The sequence below is a fragment of the Anomaloglossus baeobatrachus genome, chromosome 1 (assembly GCF_048569485.1).
Source record: "Anomaloglossus baeobatrachus isolate aAnoBae1 chromosome 1, aAnoBae1.hap1, whole genome shotgun sequence".
NCBI lineage: Eukaryota > Metazoa > Chordata > Amphibia > Anura > Aromobatidae > Anomaloglossus > Anomaloglossus baeobatrachus.
Window position 1 is genome coordinate 439,280,878 of NC_134353.1, and position 27,509 is coordinate 439,308,386.

The 27,509-nt window shown below is 46.4% G+C and overlaps 1 protein-coding gene across 4 annotated transcripts in view; it reads left to right on the forward strand.

The window, feature by feature from the left end:
• Positions 1 to 27,509, forward strand: part of CRTC1 (CREB regulated transcription coactivator 1) — a 1,360,738-nt gene that overhangs the window by 774,663 nt on the left and 558,566 nt on the right. For all 4 annotated transcript variants that reach the window (XM_075352648.1, XM_075352649.1, XM_075352651.1 and 1 more), the window contains one exon: positions 23,418 to 23,503. In XM_075352648.1, coding sequence (XP_075208763.1) covers positions 23,418 to 23,503 — 86 coding nt within the window. The remainder of the gene's footprint in view (positions 1 to 23,417; positions 23,504 to 27,509) is intronic.

Here is a 27,509-nt window from a genome sequence, read left to right on the forward strand (position 1 = left end):
ATGCGCGGGGGGCAGTGAATACAGCCGCACATGATCACTCCAGGCTGTAGTTGCCAGGGGTGATCACGGCTGGCTGTTTACTATACGCGCACCCCCCGCCCATCATCCCGCCCACCTGTCAGCGCCGGCTTCAGCGCTGAGAGATGATGGGCGGGATGATGGGCGTACATATGTAATGAGCAGGCCCACGTGGTCACGCGGGCGCTGCCACAGCCTGCTCGTGCCGCCGATGGCCCGCTCCACCGCAGCACCCTCATTCCCGGCCGCAGCCCTGTATTCAGAACATTAGACGCACCCCCCACTTTCCCCCAACATTTGGGGGGGAAAAAGTGCGTCTTATGGTCCGAAAAATACGGTAAGACATCAAAAGAAATATTTAATCTTGGTATGCGTAGACTTGACAGTTGTTTCTTGGCTCTCTCATATTAGGTCAGAATCCAATTAACCAGTTTGTTTTTCAGGTGTCCCGCCCCCAGGGATATAAGATATGCAGCATCTCAATAGCTTCAATTAGATCAGGCATTGCTATGATAACAAAAAGGGCACAAAAAACAGAAAGGGAAACATTAAAATTCAGTATAATGAAACACATTAAAATTCGCGCTATATCGGTAAGAAAAACGTGAAGCTCAAGGACTCATTTAGTCCCATTGGTGTCATGGTATCAAGGACCTCAATCCATTTGGTTCCCTTTTTCAACAATTCACTTTTGTAGTTTCCTCCTCTGGTTCCCTAACTGACATGATCAATGCCTTTTACTTTAAATCCACTCGGATTACATTTGTGGTGGACAAAAAAATGTCTTGGTATTGTCTTTAACGCACCAATTTCTTTACAGCTTTTGGCATTTATGATGTCACGTATGTGTTCCAGGGTTCTAACTCTCAATTTTCTGGTGGTCATGCCTTTATAAATTTTGTTGCATGGGCAACTGGCATTATATACCACCATCTCAGTTCTGCATGTAATACACCATGTGCAGAATTATTAGGCAAGTTGTATTTTAGAGGATTTTTTCTATTATTGATCAACAACTATGTTCTCAATCAACCCAAAAGACTCATAAACATCAAAGCTTAATATTTTTGGAAGTTGGAGTGGTTTTTTTTTTAGATTTGGCTATCTTAGGAGGATAGCTGTTTGTGCAAGTAACTTTTACTCTGCAGAATTATTAGGCAACTTAATAAAAATCAAATATATTCCCATCTCACTTGTTTATTTTCACCAGGTAAACCAATATAACTGCACAAAATTTAGAAATAAACATTTTTGACATGCAAAAACAAAACCCAAAAAAATTAGTGACCAATCTAGCCACCTTTCATTATGATGACACTCAACAGCCTACCATCCATAGATTCTGTCAGTTGCTTGATCTGTTTATGATCAACATTATCAACAACAAGCAGCCACCACAGCCACCCAGACACTGTTCCGAGATGTGTACTGTTTTCCATCCCTGTAGATCTCACATTTTATAAGGGACCACAGGTTCTCTATGGGGTTCAGATCAGGTGAACAAGGGGGCCATGTCATTATTTTTTCATCTTTTAGACTTTTACTGTACAGCCACGCTGTGGAGTACTTGGATGCATGTGATGGAGCATTGTCCTGCATGAAAATCATGTTTTTCTTGAACAATACCAACTTCTTCCTGTACCACTGCTTGAAGAAGTTGTCTTGCAGAAACTCATAGTAGGTCTGGGAGTTGAGCTTCACTCCATCCTCAACCCATAAAGGTCCCACAAGTTCATCTTTGATGATACCAGCTCATACCAGTATTCCACTTCCACCTTGCTGGTGTCTGAGTTGGAGTGGCGCTCTGTGCCCTTTACTGATCCAGCCTCTGGCCCATCCATCTGGCCCATCGAGAGTCACTCTCATTTCATCAGTCCATAAAACCTTTGAAAAATCAGTCTTAACATATTTCTTGGCCCAGTCTTGAAATTTTATCTTATGTTTCTTGTTCAAAGGTGGTCGTTTTTCAGCCTTCCTTACCTTGACCATGTCCCTGAGTATGGCACACCTTGTGCTTTTTGATACTCCAGTAACGTTGCAGCTCTGAAATATGGCCAAACGGGTGGCAAATGGCATCTTGGCAGCTTGACGCTTGATTTTCCTCAATTCATGGGCAGTTATTTTGCGCCTTTTTTGCCCAACATGCTTCTTGCGACCCTGTTGGCTATTTGCCCTGAAAGGTTTGATTGTTCATTGATCACGCTGAAAAAGTTTTGCAATTTCAAGACTGCTGCATCCCTCTGCAAGACATCTCACAATTTTGGACTTTTTAGAGACCGTTAAATCTCTCTTCTGTCCCATTTTGCCAAAGGAAGGGAAGTTGCCAAATAATTAAGCATACTTTATATAGGGTGTTGATGTCATTACACCACCCCCCTCCTCATTACAGAGATGCACATCGCCTGATTTACTTAATTGGTAGTTGGCTCTCAAGCCTATACAGCTTGGAGTAGGACAACATGTATAAAAAGTATCATGTGATGAAAATACTCATTTGCATAATAATTCTGCACACAGTGTTATATGTGAAAGAGTAACTTTTTGTTTCTGCACTATTTTCAAATGTTTTGCATCTTTCCACATATTTACATGCTGAACAGTTCCCACATTGGAAGCATCCCCATTTGGGTCCTCTTTGGCAGAATGGATTCTGTAATGGTGGTACATAGTGACTACGAGTAAGTATATCCTTCAAATTCTTTGATCTACGCCAAGTCATTGAAGGATATGTAGTCAAATATTTGGCTAGATATTTATCAGCCAAAAATATTTGCTAATATTTCTGAAAAATACCTCTGATTTCATTCCACCTATTGATGCTGGTGACAAATCTCACTGGTTGCAGATCACATCTTTTTTTCTGTGTAGTTAGTAAATGCTCACGTTTGCTTTTGGCTGCCCTGATGTATACCTGCTTAATATTATTTGATTTAAATCCTCTCTCTTTCAATTTTTTACTCAAACGTCTAGCCTGAGTCTCAAAGTCTCTCTCCCTAGAGCATATTCTTCGCATGCGTAAAAATTGCCCTGTCGGCACTGCTTTTATTGTTTGGGGGTGGTGTGAGGAGAATGCATGCAGAAGTGTATTGGTAGTCGTTTTTTTCTTAAATCCATTTGTAGCAATATGTCCATCCTCACTCCTCCTGATCAAGAACTCCACCTTCCAGTAATCATATTTTGATGTAAGTTTAATATTAAGGTCATTGTTATTGAGCCGTTGCAGAAATCTCTCAAGGGATGCCTCAGAACCCTGCAATATAAACAGGAGGTCAACAATGTATGTATACCATGAGACCACAGCATCAAACCCTTCTACAGGCTAGACAACTTCCCACTCCCACAGACCCAGGAATAAATTAGCATATGAGGGCGCACAAGTCGCCCCCATTGCCACTCCCTGGAGCTGTAGGTAATAGCGGTTTTTAAACAAAAAACAATTATGGGCGGCATGGTGGCTCAGTGGTTAGCACTGCAGTCTTGCAGCGCTGGGGTCCTGGGTTCAAATCTCACAAAGGACAGCATCTGCAAGGAGTTTGTATGTTCTCCCCGTCTTTGCGTGGGTTTCCTCCGGGTACTCCGGTTTCCTCCCACAGTACAAAGACATACAGATAGGGAATTTAGATTGTGAACCCCAATGGGGACAGTTTTCCTGATTATGTAAATATTATATAGCGCTGCGGAATATGTTAGCGCTATATAAAAATAAAGATTTATTTTATTTTTTATGTTATGAGTTAGAACGTAGTTCAATAGTTCCATCACAAAATCAATCAAATCTTTGTCCATATTAGTCATCTAATATTTCTTTTGATGTCTTATACAGCAGTACTGTATATGTATTAACCCCTTCACGACCTTTGACGGATGTATCCGTCATGGTGCCCTGGTACTTAAAGACCTATGATGGATATATCCGTCATGGCAAAATCGCGGCCCCGGTGACCGCGATCGGTTTTCAAAAACTGTAGATTCGGGAAGGAGAGGATCTGTACCTGACCTCAGGAGGGGTGGTGACTCTTCCCCGGACCTACGGAGGCTGTGATTGGCTGAAGAACGCCGCTCAGCCAATCACAGCTAGTGTAATGTTTCAGCCATTGAAAATGGCTGGAACATTGAAATCCAGCTATGATCAGTGCAGCTATAGCACAGATCATTGGCTGGAGCTGGGTGACCTTTGCTGCACCCTCCCCCAGCCTTGTGACCGATCTCTCCAATCACCGTGTATCTCGGGCCGGTGATCTGTAGGTGATTACTCTCCTCAGCTTCTCTGTCCGTGGAAGCTGAGGAGAGCGATCCCTGCGGGTGACCATCGGTAAGTCACTGCCCCCAATCCACCGCTGTCCCCGATCATGTGCCGCTGCAGCCCCTGCCCCAGATCATCCGCCGCCCTCCATCTGCTTGCGCTCCTGCACCTCCATCTGGAGCGCCCCTGCACCTCCATCTGCGTCGCCCCTGCACCTCCATCTGCGTCGCCCCTGCACCTCCATCTGCGTCGCCCCTGCACCTCCATCTGCGGCGCCCCTGCACCTCCATCTGTGGCGCCCCTGCACCTCCATTTGTGGCACCCCTGCACCTCCATTTGTGGCACCCCTGCACCTCCATCTGTTGCGCCCCTGCACCTCCGTCTGCTGCACCCCTGCACCTCCATCTGCTGTGCCCCTGCATCGCTGCTGCTCTGCTCCTTCTTCTTCCCCCTTGCATCAGCCACTGCCCCCCCTGCATCTGCCGCCACCCCCCCTGCATCTCCCGCTATCGTCTCCCATCAGCCACTGCTCCCCTGCATCTGCCACTGCCCTCCCTCATCAGCCACTTCCCCCCTGCATCTGCCGCCACCGTCCCCCATCAGCCACTGCCCTCCTGCATCTGCCACTGCCCCTCTGCATCAGCCACTACCCTTCGCATCTGCCACTGACCCCCTGCATCTTCCGCCGCCCTCCCGCATCAGCCACTGCCCCGCTGCATCTGCTGCCACCCTCCCCCATCAGCCACTGCCCCCTGCATCAGCCACTGCCCCCCTGCATCTGCCGCTGCCTTTCTCCATCATCCACTGCCCCCCTGCATCTGCCACCGCCCTCCCCATCAGCCACTGCCCCCTGCATCTGCCGCCACCCTCCCCCATCAGCCACCGCTCTCCCCCATCAGCCGCTGTGCCCCTGCATCTGCCACCGCACTCCCCCATCAGCTTCTGCACCCCTCCCCGATCTGCTGCCTGCACTTTCCCATCCTCTTCATCTGCTGCCCCCTCTCCCACCTCCCCCCTCTCGGATCTGCTGCCTCCCCCCATCTGCTGCGATCCTGCTGCCTAGATCCATCCTTTAAGGTAGCTATCCCCAATCTCACCTCCCACTCCCCTTCCACCCTCCCTCCCATCCTCCGCCGCTCCTGCATCCGTCGCCCCCTCTCCCATCCTCCACCACTCCTCCATCCATAACGCACTCTCACATCCTCCGCCACTCCTCCATCTGCCGCACCCTCTCCCATCCTCCATTCATCTTTATTTCCATCCCACCTACTCCCCCCTTTTTTGCAGCACATCTGTGCGTGCGTCCTGATTTTTTTTTCTGTAAACTAAGAAAGAAATACAAATAAACTTAGTTTAGGGCCAGTAAAATGATACTGTAGTAATCGTCAACTACAGTATTTTTTACTAAATATTGTAAGGGTCAGCCTACTGCCACATGTGAGATTGATGCACGAGTCTCACATCGCATCATCTGGCATGGTCGCTCTTTTCCAGACAGGAGTGTGCGGCTGTGCCGGATGATGCAATGCGAGATTCGTGCATTGCTCTCATGTGTGGCACTTGCCTTAGGGGCACTTTGCACACTGCGACATCGCAGGCCGATGCTGCGATGCCGAGTGCGATAGTCCCCGCCCCCGTCGCAGCAGCGATATGTGGTGATAGCTGGCGTAGCGAAAGTTATCGCTACGCCAGCTTCACACACACACTCACCTGCCGTGCGACGTCCCTGTGGTCGGTGACCCGCCTCCTTGTTAAGGGGGCGGGTCGTGCACCGTCACTGCGACGTCACACGGCAGGCGGCCAATCGGAGCGGAGGGGCGGAGATGAGCAGGATGTAAACATCCTGCCCACCTCCTTCCTTCCGCATAACCTACGGAAGCCGCGGTGACGCCGGTAGGAGATGTTCCTCGCTCCTGCGGCTTCACACACAGCGATGTGTGCTGCCGCAGGAGCGAGGAACAACATCGGACCGTCGCGTCAGCGTAATTATGAATTACGCCGACGCTGCACCGATGATACGATTACGACGCTTTTGCGCTCGTTTATCGTATCATCGAGCCTTTACACACTACGATGTCGCATGCGATGCCGGAAGTGCGTCATTTTCAATTTGACCCCACCGACATCGCACCTGCGATGTCGTAGTGTGCAAAGCCCGCCTTAGTGTCAGTTGCTCATTTTTCTTTTTACTGACGTCCATATTTTTTATTTCGCCAAACTAATATTTTTTGTATGAGGGGGGTCTAGTTTCCAAAATAGGGTCACATGTGGGGGAGCTCCACGGTTTCAGCACATCAGGGGGATCTCCAAACGCAACATGGTGCGGCTAACGATTGCAGCTAATTTTCCATTTAAAACGTCAAATGATGCTCCTTCCCTTTGGAGCTCTGCCGTGCGACCAAACAGTGGTTTTCTGCCACATATGAGGTATCAGCATACTCAGGACAAATTGCCCAACAAATTTTGTGGTCCATTTTATCCTCTTACCCCTGTAAAAATTAAAAAATTGAGCCCAAAATAACATTTTTGTGGGAAAAAAAAGTACTTGTTTTTTATGGCTCATTGTATGAAGAAGATGAGAATTCAAAGTGCTCATTACCCATTTAGATTTATGTCATGGAGGGTCTAGATTCCAAAATAGGGTCACATGTGGGGGAGCTACATTGTTTAAGCACCTCAGGGGGTCTCCAAATGCAACATGGCATCCGCTAATAATTCCAACCAATTTTGCTGTGAAATGGCGCTCCTTCTATTCTGAGCCCTGCCGTGTGCCCAAACAATTACTTTCCACCACATATAAGGTATCCGTGTACTCAGGAGAAATTGCACAATAAATTTTATGGCGCATTTTTTCCTGATACCCCTGTGGAAAAAAAAAGCTACCTGGTTGAAATAACAATTTTGTGGTAAAAAAAAAAATATATTTTCATGGCTGAACATTATAAACTTTTGTGAACCCTCCAGGGGTTTAAAGTGTTCACTAAACATTAAGATAAATTCCATGAGGGGTCTAGTTTCCAAAATGGGGTCACTTGTGGGGGAGCTCTATTGTTTAGGCACCTCAGGGGGTCGCCAAACACAACATGGCATCTGCTAACTATTCCAGACAATTTTTGAAAAGTTTGAAAAGTCAAATGACGCTCCTTGACTTCTGAGCGCTGCTGTGCGCCCAAACATTTTATTTCCACCACATATGAAGTATCTGTGTACTCAGGAGAAAATGCACAATACATTTTATGGTGCAATTTTTCCTCATACCCTTGTGAAAAAAAAGCTACCTGGTTGAAATATTGAAGTAACAATTTCATGGTAAAAATTTTTTTTTATTTTCACAGCTAAAAGTTATTAACTTTTGTGAAGCCCCCAGAGGTTCAAAGTGCTCACTAAACATCTAGATAAATTTCATTAGGGGTCTAGTTTCCAAAATGGGGACACTTGTGGGGGAGCTCCATTATTTCGGCACCTCAGGGGGTGTCCAAACGCAACATCGCATCCGCTAATTATTCCAGACAATTTTGCTTTCAAAAATTCAAATGATGCTCCTTCCCTTCCGAGCTCTGACGTGCGCCCAAACAATTGATTTCCACCACATATGAGATATCGGTGTACTCAGGAGAAATTGCACAATTATTTCATGGTGCATTTTTTCCTGATACCCTTGTGAAAATGCTAGATTTTATGGCTAAAGTAACATTTTTGTGCAAAAAAAGTAAAATTTTCATTTTTTCCTTCCACATTGCTTTGGTTGCTGAGAAGCTCCTAAACGGTTAATAAACTTCTTGGATGTAGTTTTGAGCAGTGTGAGGGGTGCAGATTTTAGAATGGGGTCACTTTTGGGTATTTTCTGTCACCTAGGCCTCTCAAAGTCACTCCAAATGTGATGTGGACCTGCATTTTTTTTGTAAATTTTGTTGGAAAAATGAAAAATTGCTGAAGAACTTTGAACCCTTCTAACTTCCTAATGAAAAAAAAATTGTTTCGAAAATTGCCCTGGTGTAAAGCAGACATGTGGGAAATGTTATTTAGTAACTATTTTGTGTGACATATCTCTCAGATTTATGGACATAAAATTTTAAATTTTGAAAATTGCGAAATTTTCGCCAAATCTCCAAAATTTTCACAAATAAACGCAAAACATATTGTCCTAAATTTACCACTGACATGAAGTACAATGTGTCATGAATGAAAAAGCAATGTTAGAATCGCCAGGATCCGTTGAAGCGTTGCAGAGTTCTAACCTCATAAAGTGACATTGGTCAAAATTGCAAAAAATGGCCTGGTCTTTAAATCCAGGGCGGCACGGTGGCTCAGTGGTTAGCACTGCAGCCTTGCAGTGCTGGGGTCCTGGGTTCTAGTCCCACTCAGGACAACATCTGCAAGGAGTTTGTATGTTCTCCCTGTGTTTGCATGGGTTTCCTCCGGGTACTCCGGTTTCTTCCCACACTCCAAAAAACATACTGATAGGGAATTTAGCTTGTGAGCCCCAATGGGGACAGTGTTGCCAATGTATGTAAAGCACTGTGGAATTAATAGCGCTTTATAAGTGAATAAATATTATTATAAGGTGAAAACAGGCTGCGGGCTGAAGGGCAGGCCCGGACTGCCCATAGGGCAATTCTGGCAAATGCCAGATGGGCCGGTCCCTGTAGTGGGCCGGTGCCTGGAGTGGGTCGCTGTATCTGCAGCCACCGCTGCGCTCCTCAGCAGTGTGTGCATGCTGAGCACACTAGCTGCAGCAGGAGGCAGCGCTGTGCTATGCTGGCCCTGCTGTGTGCTGTGTTCCCGGCATGCACACACAACTGAGGAGCGCTGCGGTGTCGGTGACCGCAGCTTTCTTCCTCCTTCCGTTCCTATTCAAATATATTTGCGTCTTTCAGACGTAAATACATTTAAACAGCGCGCCGGGACTGGGCCCCGCCCCCGACGTGCAGCAACGTGATGAGATCAGCACCTTGCTGACGTCATCACAGTGCTGCGGGCACCACACGGGCTGTATCAGGAATCGGTAAGCGCTCAATGGAGGAGCCGAAGAGACAGGTTTAATTAATGGGGATGAGTGGGGAGGGGCTGAGGACACAAGGAACACAGATTTATGACAGGCAGAGGGGGAGTACTATATTCCGAGAGAGGGGGGGAGGCAGGAGTGTGTAGTGATGGGGCAGTGTAATTTGTGTGTGTAGGGGATGCATTGTATTATGTCTGGGGAGGGGGTAATGGAGGGGTGCATTGTATTGTGTGTGGGGCGAGGGGTAATGGGGGGTGCATTGTATTGTGTGTGGGGAGGGGGTAATGGGAGGTGCATTGTATTGTGTGTGTGTGTGGGGGGAGGACGTAATGGGGGGTGCAATGTTTTGTGTGTGGGGAGGGGGTAATGGAGGGTGCATTGTATTGTATGTGTGTGTGGGGGGAGGGGGTAATGGGGGGTGCATTGTACTGTGTGTGTGGGGAGGGGGTAATGGGGAGTGCATTGTATTTGTGTGTGTGTGTGTGTGTAGTAGGTGATGGGGGGTGTATTGTATTGTGTGTGGGGGGAGGGGTAATGGAGCGTGCATTGTATTTGTGTGTGTGTGTGGGTAATGGGGGTGCATTGTATTGTGTGTGTGTGTGGGAGGGGTAATGGGGGTGCATTGTATTGTGTGTGTGTGGGGGGAGGGGCGCGGAGTCATTAATCGAGGACTAATTACTGTGATATCAGTAATATTAGTCCTGGACCTGTCCGCATAGGTACAATCCCCTGTAGTAATTGCAGCGCTTGTAGAGTGATTAGGACACAGGTATATGGCGGAACAATCCACAAATCAGGGAATCAAAGAGCAAAAAATATATCATGGTCTGCTACATACTGCTAAAATGTGTCACATAGTGCCATACAGTACTCACATAATGCCATACAGTACTCACATAGTGCCATACAGTACTCACATAATGCCATACAGTACACACATAGTGCCATACAGTACTCACATAATGCCATACAGTACTCACATAGTGCCATACAGTGTCACATAATGCCATACAGTACTCACATAGTGCCATACAGTACTCACATAGTACCATGCAGTACTTAAATAATGCCATACAGTACTCACATAATGCCATACAGTACTCACATAGTGCCATACAGTACTCACATAATGCCATACAGTACTCACATAGTGCCATACAGTGTCACACAATGCCATACAGTGCTCACATAGTGCCATACAGTGTCACATAATGCCATACAGTACTCACATAGCGCCATACAGTACTCACATAGTGCCATACAGTACTCACATAGTACCATGCAGTACTCAAATAATGCCATACAGTACTCACATAATGCCATACAGTACTCACATAGTGCCATACAGTACTCACATAATGCCATACAGTACTCACATAGTGCCATACAGTGTCACACAATGCCATACAGTGCTCACATAGTGCCATACAGTGTGACAGAGTGTTACAGTGTCACATAGCGCCATACAGTGTCACATAGTGCCATACAGTACTCACATATACAAGTGCACAAAGATATTACACATTTACCAAGCAAAAAGTGGGCCTGTGTACCCCCAAATGCCAGGGCTGAATTTTAATCCCAGTCCGGCCCTGCTGAAGGGGTTAATATGATGCATCTATATAATGCCTAAATATTGAAATATATGTAATAGTGACTGAGCATGATGCTCTGTTATATAAATGCACTATGTATTTTGTTATGAAATTGTCTTAATCCTTATAGGAAATATACTGTATAAGTTCATATGTAAGATATGTCAGATGAACTGCTCTCAGGAGACAATATATTGAATATTTATTTATACCTTATGGGAGATGCTTTGACAGGGATTGTAGGGTGTTTTTCTGCTGCTGTATTGAGACGGAACTCATGTTACTGTTAGGAGGACACGCAGGAGTCATGCGCTACACATTTCCTGTGGGCGACTCACCAATAGAGATAGTTGGCATGGCAATTTCCAGTCTCCAGGCCTGCTCAGCATTATGTGATCGCTGACTGCGTGAATCGCGGTCATGTGACAAATTATGTTCTCGATGTGTGACTCGCTCACAGTATGTGCATCATGAGGCAATGTGCGCCCATACACCTGACCGAGATTATAAGGCTGAATCTAATTGCGGGACCTACATATAGGGCACACACTACACTAATGATACGCCTCCTGACGAAACCGGAAATGCGGTGAAACGCGCATCGAGGTGGGGGTGGTGCATTGGTGTGCTGTATCAGATGGTTATATGGCTACAGATACATACATGGACACCCTAATGTTCTACCTCTTACATATGGGAAATAGGCCATGCTTTTTAAGTACTGTTGTCTTATGTACTGTATAAGCCATTACTAGCTATATCAGCTTTATTTATATATAATGAATTTTTGCAGCAATCTCCCTTGTTGCCACCCTTTGTAGTGCGGCTTTGTCCCCCCTCATATCCATGCTTGCTGTAGCCTATGTATAATGAATTTTATAAAATACTAGCTGTAGTACCCGGGGGTTGCCCGGGATAATAACTGTCTTTCTGTCTCTCTCCCAGTCTCTGTCTGTGTGTCGCTGTTTGTCTGTCTCGCTGTCTGTCTCTTTCCTTGTCTGTCTGTTGCTATCTCTCTGTCTGTATTTGCATCAGTCTATCTGTCTCAATCTCTGTATCTGTCTGTCTCTCTTTCTGTCTCTTTGCCCGGCTGTCTCTTTGCCCGGCTGTCTCTTTGCCCGGCTGTCTCTTTGTGCGGCTGTCTCTTTGTGCGGCTGTCTCTTTGCCCGGCTGTCTCTTTGTGCGGCTGTCTCTTTGTGCGGCTGTCTCTTTGCCCGGCTGTCTTTTTGCCCAGCTGTCTCTTTGCCCGACTGTCTCTTTGCCTGGCTATCTCTTTGTCTGGCTGTCTCTTTGCCCGGCTATCTCTTTCCCGGTCTGTCTCTTTCCCGGTCTGTCTCTTTCCCGGTCTGTCTCTTTCCCGGTCTGTCTCTTTCCCGGTCTGTCTCTTTCCCGGTCTGTCTCTTTCCCGGTCTGTCTCTTTCCCGGTCTGTCTCTTTCCCGGTCTGTCTCTTTCCCGGTCTGTCTCTTTCCCGGTCTGTCTCTTTCCCGGTCTGTCTCTTTCCCGGTCTGTCTCTTTCCCGGTCTGTCTCTTTCCCGGTCTGTCTCTTTCCCGGTCTGTCTCTTTCCCGGTCTGTCTCTTTCCCGGTCTGTCTCTTTCCCGGTCTGTCTCTTTCCCGGTCTGTCTCTTTCCCGGTCTGTCTCTTTCCCGGTCTGCCTCTTTCCCGGTCTGCCTCTTTCCAGGTCTGCCTCTTTCCCGGTCTGCCTCTTTCCCGGTCTGTCTCTTTCCCGGTCTGTCTCTTTCCCGGTCTGTCTCTTTCCCGGTCTGTCTCTTTCCCGGTCTGTCTCTTTCCCGGTCTGTCTCTTTCCCGGTCTGTCTCTTTCCCGGTCTGTCTCTTTCCCGGTCTGTCTCTTTCCCGGTCTGTCTCTTTCCCGGTCTGTCTCTTTCCCGGTCTGTCTCTTTCCCGGTCTGTCTCTTTCCCGGTCTGTCTCTTTCCCGGTCTGTCTCTTTCCCGGTCTGTCTCTTTCCCGGTCTGTCTCTTTCCCGGTCTGTCTCTTTCCCGGTCTGTCTCTTTCCCGGTCTGTCTCTTTCCCGGTCTGCCTCTTTCCCGGTCTGCCTCTTTCCCGGTCTGCCTCTTTCCCGGTCTGCCTCTTTCCCGGTCTGCCTCTTTCCAGGTCTGCCTCTTTCCCGGTCTGCCTCTTTCCCGGTCTGTCTCTTTCCCGGTCTGTCTCTTTCCCGGTCTGTCTCTTTCCCGGTCTGCCTCTTTCCCGGTCTGTCTCTTTCCCGGTCTGTTTCTTTCCCGGTCTGTCTCTTTCCCGGTCTGTCTCTTTCCCGGTCTGTCTCTTTCCCGGTCTGTCTCTTTCCCGGTCTGTCTCTTTCCCGGTCTGTCTCTTTCCCGGTCTGTCTCTTTCCCGGTCTGTCTCTTTCCCGGTCTGTCTCTTTCCCGGTCTGTCTCTTTCCCGGTCTGTCTCTTTCCCGGTCTGTCTCTTTCCCGGTCTGTCTCTTTCCCGGTCTGTCTCTTTCCCGGTCTGTCTCTTTCCCGGTCTGTCTCTTTCCCGGTCTGCCTCTTTCCCGGTCTGCCTCTTTCCCGGTCTGCCTCTTTCCCGGTCTGCCTCTTTCCAGGTCTGCCTCTTTCCAGGTCTGTCTCTTTCCCGGTCTGTCTCTTTCCCGGTCTGTCTCTTTCCCGGTCTGTCTCTTTCCCGGTCTGTCTCTTTCCCGGTCTGTCTCTTTCCCGGTCTGTCTCTTTCCCGGTCTGTCTCTTTCCCGGTCTGTCTCTTTCCAGGTCTGCCTCTTTCCCGGTCTGTCTCTTTCCCGGTCTGTCTCTTTCCCGGTCTGTCTCTTTCCCGGTCTGTCTCTTTCCCGGTCTGCCTCTTTCCCGGTCTGCCTCTTTCCCGGTCTGCCTCTTTCCAGGTCTGCCTCTTTCCAGGTCTGCCTCTTTGGGCATTTGTCTCTTTGCCCAGCTGTCTCTTTGCCCGGCTGTCTCTTTCCCGGTCTGTCTCTTTCCCGGTCTGTCTCTTTCCCGGTCTGTCTCTTTCCCGGTCTGTCTCTTTCCCGGTCTGTCTCTTTCCCGGTCTGTCTCTTTCCCGGTCTGTCTCTTTCCCGGTCTGTCTCTTTCCCGGTCTGTCTCTTTCCCGGTCTGTCTCTTTCCCGGTCTGTCTCTTTCCCGGTCTGTCTCTTTCCCGGTCTGTCTCTTTCCCGGTCTGTCTCTTTCCCGGTCTGTCTCTTTCCCGGTCTGTCTCTTTCCCGGTCTGTCTCTTTCCCGGTCTGCCTCTTTCCAGGTCTGCCTCTTTCCCGGTCTGCCTCTTTCCAGGTCTGCCTCTTTCCCGGTCTGTCTCTTTCCCGGTCTGTCTCTTTCCCGGTCTGTCTCTTTCCCGGTCTGTCTCTTTCCCGGTCTGTCTCTTTCCCGGTCTGTCTCTTTCCCGGTCTGTCTCTTTCCCGGTCTGTCTCTTTCCCGGTCTGTCTCTTTCCCGGTCTGTCTCTTTCCCGGTCTGTCTCTTTCCCGGTCTGTCTCTTTCCCGGTCTGTCTCTTTCCAGGTCTGCCTCTTTCCCGGTCTGCCTCTTTCCCGGTCTGTCTCTTTCCCGGTCTGCCTCTTTCCCGGTCTGCCTCTTTCCCGGTCTGCCTCTTTCCCGGTCTGCCTCTTTCCCGGTCTGCCTCTTTCCAGGTCTGCCTCTTTCCAGGTCTGCCTCTTTGGGCATTTGTCTCTTTGCCCAGCTGTCTCTTTGCCCGGCTGTCTCTTTGCCCGGCTGTCTCTTTGCCCGGCTGTCTCTTTGCCCGGCTGTCTCTTTGCCCAGCTGTCTCTTTGCCCGGCTGTCTCTTTGCCCGGCTGTCTCTTTGCCCGGCTGTCTCTTTCCAGGGCTGTCTCTTTGCCCATCTGTCTCTTTCCAGACCTGTCTCTTTGCCCGTCTGTCTCTTTGCCCGTCTGTCTCTTTGCCCGTTTGTCTCTTTGCCGGTTTGCCTCTTTGCCGGTTTGTCTTTTTGCAGGTTTGTCTCTTTGCCGGGCTGTCTCTTTGCCGGGCTGTCTCTTTGCCGGGCTGTCTCTTTGCCGGGCTGTCTCTGTCTCTATCCGTCTCACCACCGACATCTTTTTACCTCACACATATGCTTGTTATACTAACTGTTTATTTTGTTCCTATAGCAACCACTGACAGTTGCTATTTATAGTCTGCAGCTCCCAGCTCTATTCAGTTTAATGGCTGCAGGATTTTTGTAGAGTAAAGGGGGCTTTACACGCTGCGACATCGCTAATGCGGAGTCGTTGGGGTCACGGAATTTGTGACGCACATCCGGCCGCATTAGCGATGTTGCTGCGTGTGACACCGATGAGCGATTTTGCATCGTTGCAAAAACGTGCAAAATCGCTCATCAGTGACATGGGGGTCCATTCTCGATTATCGTTACTGCAGCAGTAACGATGTAGTTCGTTGCTCCTGTGGCAGCACACATTGCTATGTGGGACGCCGCAGGAACGAGGAACCTCTCCTTACCTGCCTCCTGGCCGCTATGAGGAAGGAAGGAGGTGGGCGGGATGTTCCGGCCACTCATCTCCGTCTCTCCGCTTCTATTGGGTGGCCGCTCAGTGACGTCGCTGTGACGCCGCACGGACCGCCCCCTTAGAAAGGAGGCGGTTCGCCGGTCACAGCGACGTCGCCGGGCAGGTAAGTATGTGTGACGCTTCTGTGCAATGTTGTGCGGCACGGGCAGCGATTTGCCCGTGTCGCACAACAGATGGGGGTGGGTACCCACGCTAGCGATATCGGGACCGATATCGCAGCGTGTAAAGTAGCCTTAACTGGAAAGCACGGGGTTAAATTTTCCCGCCCAAACATAGTCTATGACGTTTCCTGGGTCACATGGGGCGTATGTGCAAAATTTCGTGATTGTAAATGCGATGGTGCAAATTCCTTTAGCGGACATGCATACACACACACATACATACATACATACACTGACCTTTATATATTAGATGTATTGACATTAAATGTAATAAACTTTTCTATTTTTGAATACAGATTGAATATAGATTCCTGAATTTATCTTATAGGTGCTAATTATGAAGATAGGAATCAATGTACAGTATATGTACTAGGAGGCCTTTTTAGGTGGTATAACCTTAATAAATATAGTTATTCTTCAGTAAGATGAAAACTGTTCTATCTTCAGTTACAATTAAAGAGAACCTGTCATGTTCACGAACGCTGCAGATTAACCCCTTATCTGCAGGTTCATCACATTTTGGGACATGACAGACTCCTTTTAAGATTCACCTTTACTAGTTGTAATTTGTATTTTGTTGATTACTTTCTGAACATATGCTTCATTTTCATTGCCTTATTTTCTGGAAAAATGAGAGACCAGCTCAATTTGTTTTCTACAATGTCTGACCATGACCATATTGATTTCACATTGTGATTACCGTAATACTTAGAACTTTTTTGGGATTTACTACTGCTTTTAATATGGAAGAGTATGTATTTTAACTTTATAATATACAGCATAGATTATAAAATTGATCTTGGACCTAACGAGGCTGGTGTACTTACTTTGCATGTCTATTTCAAATGATTATGTTTTCCAGCCTTAGGCCCTGTGCGCACTGGAAAACGGAATTTTCTTAAGAAAATTCCGCAGGGTCTGAAATATTACCGCACCCGCGGTAAAAAACTGCTGCAAACAGCACCCGAAAACCGCATGCGGTTTTCTGCAGTTTTACCGCTGTATTGTTCGCGGTATTGCCGTGGGTTTGCCGCATGCGGTTTGGTACATGTGCTTTAATGCATTCAATGCAATAAAGCACATTGAAGAAAAAAAAAGTAATTTCCTTCTGAGATAGATAGTAGACAGATAAATAGACAGAAGAATAGAAGACAGATAGAAGAATAGATAGAGGGATGGATAGATAGATAGAGTCCCTGTGAGCACACGCTGCAGTTCTCCCGAGCGGTAATGTGTGTTCACATTACCGGCCGTGGGAAATGCCCTGTGGTTACCTCTGCTGTCTCGTTGCGAGGCTGCATTCAGTATGTGTCAGTCACGGCTGGATGCAAGCATCACAGGACGTGGATTACGCCGGAGCTGTGCGTTTCGGGGGGGTTAATAAAGGGGTGAACCAGGGGCTTTTTTGTGTTTTATTTAAAATAAAGGATTACTTCCGGTTCCAGCGCTGTGATGTGAGGACGCGGGAGACAGAGCTCCGCACGTTCCTCAGCCCCACACACCGACTAAAAGAGCCCCACAGCCGTGGGAGGAGGCGGAAAACGGGAGGCAAGGAGCGGGAGATGACCGTGCATGGAGCGGTACCTCCTCCGGAGCAGCGGCAGACAGCTGAAGAAGCAGGGTGCTGCAGAAGGAGAGCACATGGAGCACAAGATGGCGGAGGACGCGTGCCGCGGCGGTATGCAGGGAGGTGAGCAGAGACAGATGGAGGAGGAGGGGGAGCAGCTGAGAAAGCAGCGGGCAGCCCAGCAGCACAACCAGATCCCAGGCCTGCAAATAGACTATGACCGTCTGGCTGGTGCAGTGGCAGTGCACCTGGCAAACAGGATCAAGGACTCCTTGGAGGCTATGGTGGGGGCAGCGCTATCTCCCTTGAAGGAGCAGATCACACAGCAGGGAGCCAGGATGTCAGAGATGGAGCAAAGAATCTCTGACACAGAGAACGAGGTGACAGCATTAAAGGGGCAGCTGCAGGAGAGGGATCCCAGGCCCAGAAACAAACTGGAAGATCTGGAAAACCGCTCCAGAAGAAGCAATTTAAGGCTGGTGGGACTGCCAGAATCCATAAGCATGCGGCAATTGGACAGCATATGTGAAGCAGAGCTCCCCAAGGCGCTAGGTCTGACGCATAAATGCAGGGTGGAAAGAGCACACAGAGGGGGCCCTGTAAGAGAGCATCCAGGCACAGGAAGAACAAATGGGAAGGAAGGCAGCACGGGAGTGACTGGACCAGCCAGGCCGCGCCAAGTGATAATAAAATACTTGGAATACAAAGACAAAGAAGAGCTGCTGCGAGCGTTTAGAGGAAGGAGGACCCAATTATCTTTACAAGGACATATAGTGCTGATCTTCGGGGACTACTCGGCGGAGGTTACATGCAAAAGGAAAGCCTTTAGTAAGATCTGCACTGCGCTGTACCGTAAAGGCATAAAATTCCAACTGCTCTATCCTGTAGTACTGAGAGTAACAAGACGTGATGGATCCCTTTTTGCGACAAAAGACTTGAGGGAGGCGGAGAAGTGGATGGAGGAGATGGAGAACAGAAACCAGACGGAGGAATCCCCGGAGAGACAACATGACCGGCATGGAGGAGAGGAGGAGAGCCGGGCATCGGGTCGGAAAAACTGGATGAAGGGGAGAGAGGAGGGGAGAGAGATCCATGCAGGAAGCCCAAAGACAAGGAGGTCGCCGTTGTGTAGGCCTGGAAACCAGAAGAAGGGAGCGACATGATAGAGGCTACAAGGAGAATTGATATTTTGAACTGAACTGAGGGGCCCAGGAGAGAGGGGACTGACGGAATGCAGGGGATGAGTAAGGGTACCTTCACACTTAGCGATGCAGCAGCGATCCGACCAGCGATCTGACCTGGTCAGGATCGCTGCTGCATCGCTACATGGTCGCTGGTGAGCTGTCAAACAGGCAGATCTCACCAGCGACCAGTGAACAGCCCCCAGCCAGCAGCGACGTGCAAGCGACGCTGCGCTTGCACGGAGCTGCCGTCTGGAAGCTGCGGAGACTGGTAACTAAGGTAAACATCGGGTATGGTTACCCGATGTTTACATTAGTTACCAGCGCACAGCTGTGTGTGCAGGGAGCAGGGAGCCGCGCACACTGCTTAGCGCTGGCTCCTTGCTCTCCTAGCTGCTGTACACATCGGGTTAATTAACCCGATGTGTACAGCAGCTACATGTGCAGAGAGCCGGAGCCGGCAGCACAGGCAGCGTGAGAGCTGCAGATGCTGGTAACTAAGGTAAATATCGGGTAACCACCTTGGTTACCCGATGTTTATCTTGGATACAGCTTACCTCAGCTGTCAGACGCCGGCTCCTGCTCCCTGCTCGCTTCATTTGTCGCTCTCTTGCTGTCACACACAGCGATCTGTGTGTCACAGCAGGAGAGCGGCTTTGAAGAAAACGAACCAGGGCTGTGTGTAACGAGCAGCGATCTCGCAGCAGGGGCCAGATCGCTGCTCAGTGTCACACACAGCGAGATCGCTAATGAGGTCACTGCTGCGTCACAAAAAGCGTGACTCAGCAGCGATCTCGGCAGCGAGCTCGCTGTGTGTGAAGCACCCCTAACATCTACTGTTTATCATTGCATTTTTACTTTTTACTTCCACTTCCACTTCCTCTTCCACTTCCTCTTCCACTTACTACTTCCTCTTCCACTTCCTGCTCCCCCTTTCACTTCATACCTCCTTTTCCACTTCCTACTCCACTTCCTACTTCCTCTTCCACTTTCTACTTCCTTTTCCACTTCCTACTTCCTTTTCCACTTCCTTTTCCACTTCCTACTTCCTTTTCCACTTCCACTTCCTACTTCCTCTTCCACTTCTTACTTCCTCTTTCACTTCCTTTTCCACTTCCTCTTCCACTTCCTACTTCCTCTTCCATGTCCTCTTCCTACTTCCTTTCCCACTTCCTCTTCCACTTCCTTCTCTACTTCCTTTTCCACTTCCTACTTCATTTTCTACTTCCTCTTCCACTTCCTACTCCCTCTTCCACTTCCTACTCCCTCTTCCACTTCCTCTTCCACTTCCTACTTCCTCTTCCACTTCCTACTTCCTTTTCCACTTCCTCTACCACTTCATCTCCCACTTCCTATTTCCTCCTCTACTTCCTCTTCCACTTCCTTTTTCACTCCCTCTTCTCTTTAATTCTCCTCGCCTCTTCAATTTATATTGACCAAGGTGCCCTGCCCTCTCGGGGGTGTAGAGGGGTCCTAACATCTATGGGGGACCAGGTTTCTCTCTCTTTAATATTTACTGATAAATCGCTCCTCTGGTAGCCAGATCACTTATGCTAATGGGAGGTGGAGTGAAATTGAGATCAGAGGCAACAAATAATATGTATGGGCAATGAGGGAGGGGGTATTGTATGCTGGCAAGGCTATTGACCAGGAAGGCCTTGCTCTGGTGTGTTAGATAACAGAACAATGGGGGACAGGCTATATGTAAATGTTAATCAGATGGCTGAGAGGGGATTGCGGAGCCAGGAGCATCACAGAAAAAATGGAAGTGATGAGACGATTGATTGTAAAGGGGGGGACAGTTGAGGGGTTGTTAGTTGACAATAGATCTAGGTTGAATAGTTGGGTTCAGGGAAAGCAACGCTATAAACATACCGAAAGACAATTGAGGGCAGTTGGGGGGGTAGCCAACAGGTTTATAGTTAATGCCAAGATTGGGACACAAGGTTGCGCCCAGGCAATACATAGTTGTAAGCGCACAGCGAAGTTAGAAGGAACACAAAGCCACGCACACGGGGGGACACATAGCGACGCAAAAAACATGAGCAACGGGGACTATGGTTAAAATAGTGACATGGAACGTGAAAGGTCTGAAATCACCTCACAAGCGCATGATGGTTCTGAGACATCTTAAAAGATTGAAGGTAGATATCGCACTGCTGCAGGAAACGCATTTACTATGGGAAGATTTTTTCCGAATGCAGAAATTATGGGTAGGAAAAGTAGTTGGGTCGGGCTCCTCGGGAAGGAAAGCAGGGGTCATGATTCTATTAAACAAACATTTCAATCATACGATAACTTCCCAAGATAGTGATGAGGAAGGTAGATATGTCCATATAAAATTAAACAGCCCGCAGGGTGAGTTTAGCATACACAAAATATATGCCCCCAACAACTCGTTTTTCAAACTCATCACAAGTAAAGTGGGAATGGACACAGAACGGAACAAAATAGTGGGAGGAGATTTCAATGCGGTGGTCTTAGGGGAAGAGGATAGGCAACATAACAGGGGTCAAGGTGGGCAGACAAGAACGACAAAAGGCTTGATGGCTAGGCTGCTGGAAGACACAAATCTGAAGGGCAGTTGGAGGCTACAGCACCCATATGACCGTGAATTCACTCACTACTCACATCCGCATGACGCATGGTCAAGAATTGATTATATTCTGGTTGACCAATCATTTTTGAGTAGGGTCAAAGATGTAGATATTGAGAACATGGTGATATCAGACCACAGCCCGGTGACCTTAGAAATAAATGACACAATTCAGAGGGGATCGGACTATTTATGGAGGTTCCCTTCCTTTTTACTTAGGGATACAGAATTTGTTAAAATACTGAAGGGCTGGTGGGAAGAGTATAGTAATACTAATAGTGAACATGAGACGGATGTAATGTTATTTTGGGAAGCAGCAAAAGCAGTGCTGAGAGGGAGGCTAATGGGGTATGCTGCTACAATCAAGAGACATACACATACACAATACCAAGAAGCTAGTGATACGCTTAGAGAAAAATATATGAAATATTTGGAAACTATGTCCCAAAAAGCAAAAGAGGAATGGAAGGGGGCGAAACAAAAGTTCGAGCTTTGGGCAGGAAAAAGGGAAGAGCTAGTACGGTCACAAATGGTGGTTGACCTGCTAAGCTGTTGGGGGGGTTATTTTAGAATAGAAGGGAGACGAAACATAGTTAAGGGGGGGAAAACAAGGGAAACAAGAGGAATAGTTAATTGCCAATAACCTGTTAATGGACATAGTGAATTCATACTTGTTATATTGTTTAATAAGATGTATGCACATGAAAATTTGGAATAAAATTTGGTGTTTAAAAAAAAAAAAAAAGAAAGGATTTTTCGGTGTGCGTTTTTTCACTTTACTTACGGGTTGATCATGTCAGCTGTCACATAGACGCTGCCATGATCAATAACTCACAAATCTTGCCTATTGTAACATACTTCCACCACCTAGGTGGTAAAGCTTCTATTACAGAATTAATCACACAAAATCTGTAGAAGGTATACAGATTTTTAAAGAAAGCTCAAAGAAGTCAAAGATAATAAAATACTTTTTCTTTATTGAAATGTCTTCTCTTTTATAAAAATATATATAAATAACTCCACTGTATAGTACCCAAGGACAGGATGATACAGGTTTTTATAAAAGAGAAGACATTTCAATAAAGAAAAAGTATTTTATTATCTTTGACTTCTTTGAGCTTTCTTTAAAAATCTGTATACCTTCTACAGATGCTGCCATGATCAAGCCTGGACTTAGTGGTGGCGATCCGACGCCATTAACTCCTTATACTACCCTGATTGCCACCGCACCGAAGAGCCGGGGACACTCCGGGACTGCCGCATAATGGATGTGACAGTCCCGAGGCAGTTGCGGGCTGATATTCTCGGCTGCGGGAGGGGAAGGGGGGCATTAACCCTGCCCCTCGCCCTCCCCAGCCTGAGAATACCGGGCCGTCGCTGTGTGCTTACCTCGGCTGGACGGTAAAAATACGGCGGAGCACACGTGTTTTTTTTTCTATATGTCCGTTTGATTTGCATGTGTATGCCATGTCTGTGTGTGAGTGTGATCTGTGTGTATTCTATGTCTGTGTCTGTGATCTGTGTGTTTACTCTGCTCCGCTTCCTCTTCCTGTCATAATGACATCACTTCCCTGCAAACCGCAGAGCAGCGATGAACATTACCTCAGGTAAACCGCGAAATATCGGAGGGAATAATGCAGGAAAACGCAGCGAACAGCACAGAATTTGCTGCCTGCGTTATTCCCTGCGGGATTTCACGATTACATGGCAGTCAATGGAGTGAAATGCCGTAGCGACGTGCAGAAAAGAAGTGACATGCAATTGTTTTTGCTGCGGGAATCCCGCAGCAAAACATGCAGCTGTCAAAATCCGCATTGTGCGCACAGCATTTTTTTCCCATAGGTTTTGCTGGTGAATCACTGCAGAAATGTTATGAACATAACATGCAGCGAAACGTGCAGCAAAACCGCAGGAAATCCGCGGCAAAAAACGGCAAGTGCGCACAGGGCCTTAAAATAAAATGAGTGCTTTGTGCAGTGTGTACTTTGATATCTGGTGGCCATCACAGAACTTGGCTTTTCTGAGTTTTTAAGATTAAAGGGTTTGTTTCAATATTACAACTTGTCTAACAACATGATAGATAACTATGTGATTATTGGGACCACTCCTGATTATGAGAACGGGGGGCCTGAATCTTGTGTTTATATGGACCTGCAGTCACACAGGTTGACAAATTCACTTTTGTGGGCCTCATACCAATAACTGAGGGCACACGCAGAACTAACTCTATTTAAATAAGAGATCCAAGACTTGCATCTTAGTAATTGTGAAGTTCCCAACTGGGGAACCTTCAGCCATCAAATGCTGTCCTGTTGATTGTATTTCTACCCGTTTAGTAAACATCTCTCCCAAAACAGTACAAATTGTTAGAACAATAATTTCATTTTTGGTGCTTTATGTATTCATTTCCAGATATGAGTTTGAAATTTGTAAAATGTGTTAAGTCATGTGTTTTTGTACATGAAAATATTGAAGCTTTACCAATTTACCGTGTTTTCTATGTAGTTACCAAAACCAGCCAAAACAATCTCAGTATTTTCATTTAAATATGTTTATTCAGTGTTGCTGCTGACTGTGCCAGGAATGGAAGATAATTCTTCAGAAACTGATAAACCACTCAACAAACAGAGATGGGACACAAAAAAGGTAGTTTCTATATTTGTATTTTTTTAAGGGGGGTTAAGGGGCTATTGTTCATTATAAATGTTCAGCTGCAATTGTGATTCGCATTGACAATATACCTACACCCTATGATGTATTTTGATCCCTTGTTGTTTGGATCTAGAGTGAAATATCTCATCTATACACAAAGACACACAACCCCAATGTATGAAAAGAATCACAAAACATATTAATAGCAAGGATCATGAATTACAGTACAGTCAAGTGAGCTTCTGGTGGAAAAAAAAATGACATACTATTGTGGCCGTAACTTTTGTAACTGACACAAATGTAGGTTTTCACAAAATTTACGGCTTCAAGTTTTATAGTGCCAATTAATTTTTTATAGTGTCTATGAATACAGAATGGTATCCAAGCATCCTTCAAGAACTACTTCTCCCAATGATCAAGGAACAATTTGGTGATGGACAATGCTGCTCCCCACATGATTGAGATCAATGTCAGAAAGCAAAAATGAAAACTAAGTGACTAGGTGAACAAAACATTTAAATTTTGGGTTCATGGGCAAAACATTTCCCAGATCTCAATCACATTGGGAACTTGTGGTCAATACTCAAAAAGTGAGGGAACAAAGAAAAATAAAGAAATTGTGGTTAACTCCAAGCAATGATTAAACAAGATTGGGTTTTCAGGATTTATCCAAAAAGCTGATATCCAGCATGTCAAGACGAATTGCAGACGTCTTCAAAAATAAGGGTCAAAGCTGTAAGTATTCAGCCTTTCCATATAATTGTACTTCAGTAAGCATAGAAACATCTGACAGTGGCATAGTGCCTTTTTTAGCTGGAATCTGCCTAAAAAAGTAGCCTATAAAATGAGAAAAATGCACATCAACGTGAAATGATATGCCATGCACATATTCAGTGTTATGTCATCACTTTTAACCATTTCACAGTTTGGAAACCCTTAAGAGGTTAAAAGAAGTGACATGTTCATTCTTAGTGAAAACTGTGGAAAAAGAAAGCGCAATAGGGTCTTACCCCAATATATATAGGGTGAAGCAAAGAATAATCCTACTCACCAATTCGGGTTGTGACAGTCACAACACCTATAGCAGCATGTAACACCAAGTCCCGGCAGCGGTCCCCAAGAGGCAGATAACAGAGAGTAGTAGAGAATGGGTTTCACAGCCGCGCCAAAAGACTACTGGATTCTTCTCAGATTAATGTTTCTTTTATTTCATAACAGGTCAAGTCTACGCGTTTCAGGAGAACACAGCTCCCTTCTTCAGGACAAACCAGCAAAATTTGATGATTCTTTGCTGGTTTGTCCTGAAGAAGGGAGCTGTGTTCTCCTGAAACGCGTAGACTTGACCTGTTATGAAATAAAAGAAACATTAATCTGAGAAGAATCCAGTAGTCTTTTGGCGCGGCTGTGAAACCCATTCTCTACTACTCTATGTTCATTCTTAGGGCGTCTTCCGGCTTTGTGTACTTCACAGTTGAGAGTGAAAGATGCCAGCATCTGCAGGAAAACATCTTATGGCACCTTCCAAAAGTGACTATGCCTGGGCAAATTTGAAGGCTCCGCTGGTGTCTAAAAGACACCAAGGGCACATAACCTAAAGGATCTAAAAGTATTTAAGCAGCAATCTGTAAAAACCTAAATTTGTCAGTCTGAAAACCTTTGGCCACGACTGCAACAGTACAATTACAATCTGAGAAAGGTGCATCATGTGGTCTCTAACAATCACAAATTGGCATGAATGCATTACAACTGGACATGTTAAAGAACAAATATGATTCTCAATATTACTGACCCAATAACATGGATATGCACTGCATTTCATGGTTGAATTAACAAGGGACCATGGGGATTTACATAAGCTCATCTGTTTATAATTTCAGTAACCAATGAAGACCCTTCATTTTAAAAGATCACATACACATCTGATTCACTTAAAGTGAATAAATGGAAAATCTCTGTCATATGTTTTATTTTAGTTAGAAATTCTATAATCTTTTTCATTCATGGTTCTCTTACAAAGGACCGTTCACAAGAAACTCATACTGAGTTTTACAAAGATCCCTTGTTTTATCTCTGTTGAGCAGTATTTGTCTCCTAACTTGACAGTTATACACATCTTTCTTAAAAAAAAGCTTACCCATGACAGTTATTCTTCATTAAATTTGTGTATAATATTCCTGTTGTGTATTGTGAATGTACTCACTTACCACCACTTTCTCCTGGATCCATTACCATTACAGCTTTCATTAAGCCCTAGTAATGGGTAAGGGTGTAGGAGACCCCCCCATTACTAATCCTGTAAGTGAAAATAAACACAAACTCCAAAAAATCTTTTCTTTTAAATAAAATACAAAAAAACACCCTTTTTCTTCCATTTATTAACCCACCTAACACCTAGGTGCAATGTAAACCACACAAGGTCTCACGATGATCCCAGCTCTGCTACATACTGAAGTTGTAGCGCATGTTCACAGAACGTGACCGCCCGCAGTGGCTTCAGATAGAGACTGACTGAGCCGCAGCTGTGAACGGTGACATCACTGAGTTTACCAGCATTCACAGCAGTTGTGAGCGGTGACATCTCTGAGTTTAACAGTGGTCACAGCTAGAGGTTCCCACAGTCCCCAACCTGTGAGTGCAACTAAACTCACCTCAGGTGAACTTGGTAACCTCACTTCAGGTGAATTTGCTGACTTCAATAAGATCTGCATCTCCTGGCAGAAATCAGTGTTTTCTTTGTCAAGAGATGCAGATTTGGTGCTGATATTTATACTGAAAATACAAAAAGTCCAGCTAATCCCACATCAGACATCTTCTGCTCCAATGTTTTGAAGCACGGGATCCTGCTGCTGTCTCAGCATAGTACAAAGAAAAAAGGTGAATGATCCAGCTTCTGGTAAACATATTTAGATAAAATCCAATATTTTAATGAGTTCCTTTAAAAATACAATTTTTAATTCTCATATACAGTGCCTACAAGTAGTATTCAACCCCCTGCAGATTTAGCAGGTTTACACATTCGGAATTAACTTGGCATTGTGACATTTGGACTGTAGATCAGCCTGGAAGTGTGAAATGCACTGCAGCAAAAAAGAATGTTATTTCTTTTTTTATTTTTTTTTAAATTGTGAAAAGTTTATTCAGAGGGTCATTTATTATTCAACCCCTCAAACCACAAGAATTCTGTTTGGTTCCCCTAAAGTATTAAGAAGTATTTCAGGCACAAAGAACAATGAGCTTCACATGTTTGGATTAATTATCTCTTTTTCCAGCCTTTTCTGACTAATTAAGACCCTCCCCAAACTTGTGAACAGCACTCAAACTTGGTCAACATGGGAAAGACAAAGGAGCATTCCAAGGCCATCAGAGACAAGATCGTGGAGGGTCACAAGGCTGGCAAGGGGTACAAAACCCTTTCCAAGGAGTTGGGCCTACCTGTCTCCACTATTGGGAGCATCATCCGGAAGTGGAAAGCTTATGGAACTACTGTTAGCCTTCCACGGCCTGGACAGCCTTTGAAAGTTTCCACCCGTGCCGAGGCCAGGCAATACCATAAGTAACGTACTCCACCGCAATGGTCTCCGTTCCACACGAGCCCATAAGGTACCTTTACTTTCAAAGCGTCATGTCAAGGCTCGTCTACAGTTTGCTCATGATCACTTGGAGGACTCTGAGACAGACTGGTTCAAGGTTCTCTGGTCTGATGAGACCAAGATCGAGATCTTTGGTGCCAACCACACACGTGACGTTTGGAGACTGGATGGCACTGCATACGACCCCAAGAATACCATCCCTACAGTCAAGCATGGTGGTGGCAGCATCATGCTGTGGGGCTGTTTCTCAGCCAAGGGGCCTGGCCATCTGGTCCGCATCCATGGGAAGATGGATAGCACGGCCTACCTGGAGATTTTGGCCAGGAACCTCCGCTCCTCCATCAAGGATCTTAAGATGGGTCGTCATTTCATCTTCCAACAAGACAACGACCCAAAGCACACAGCCAAGA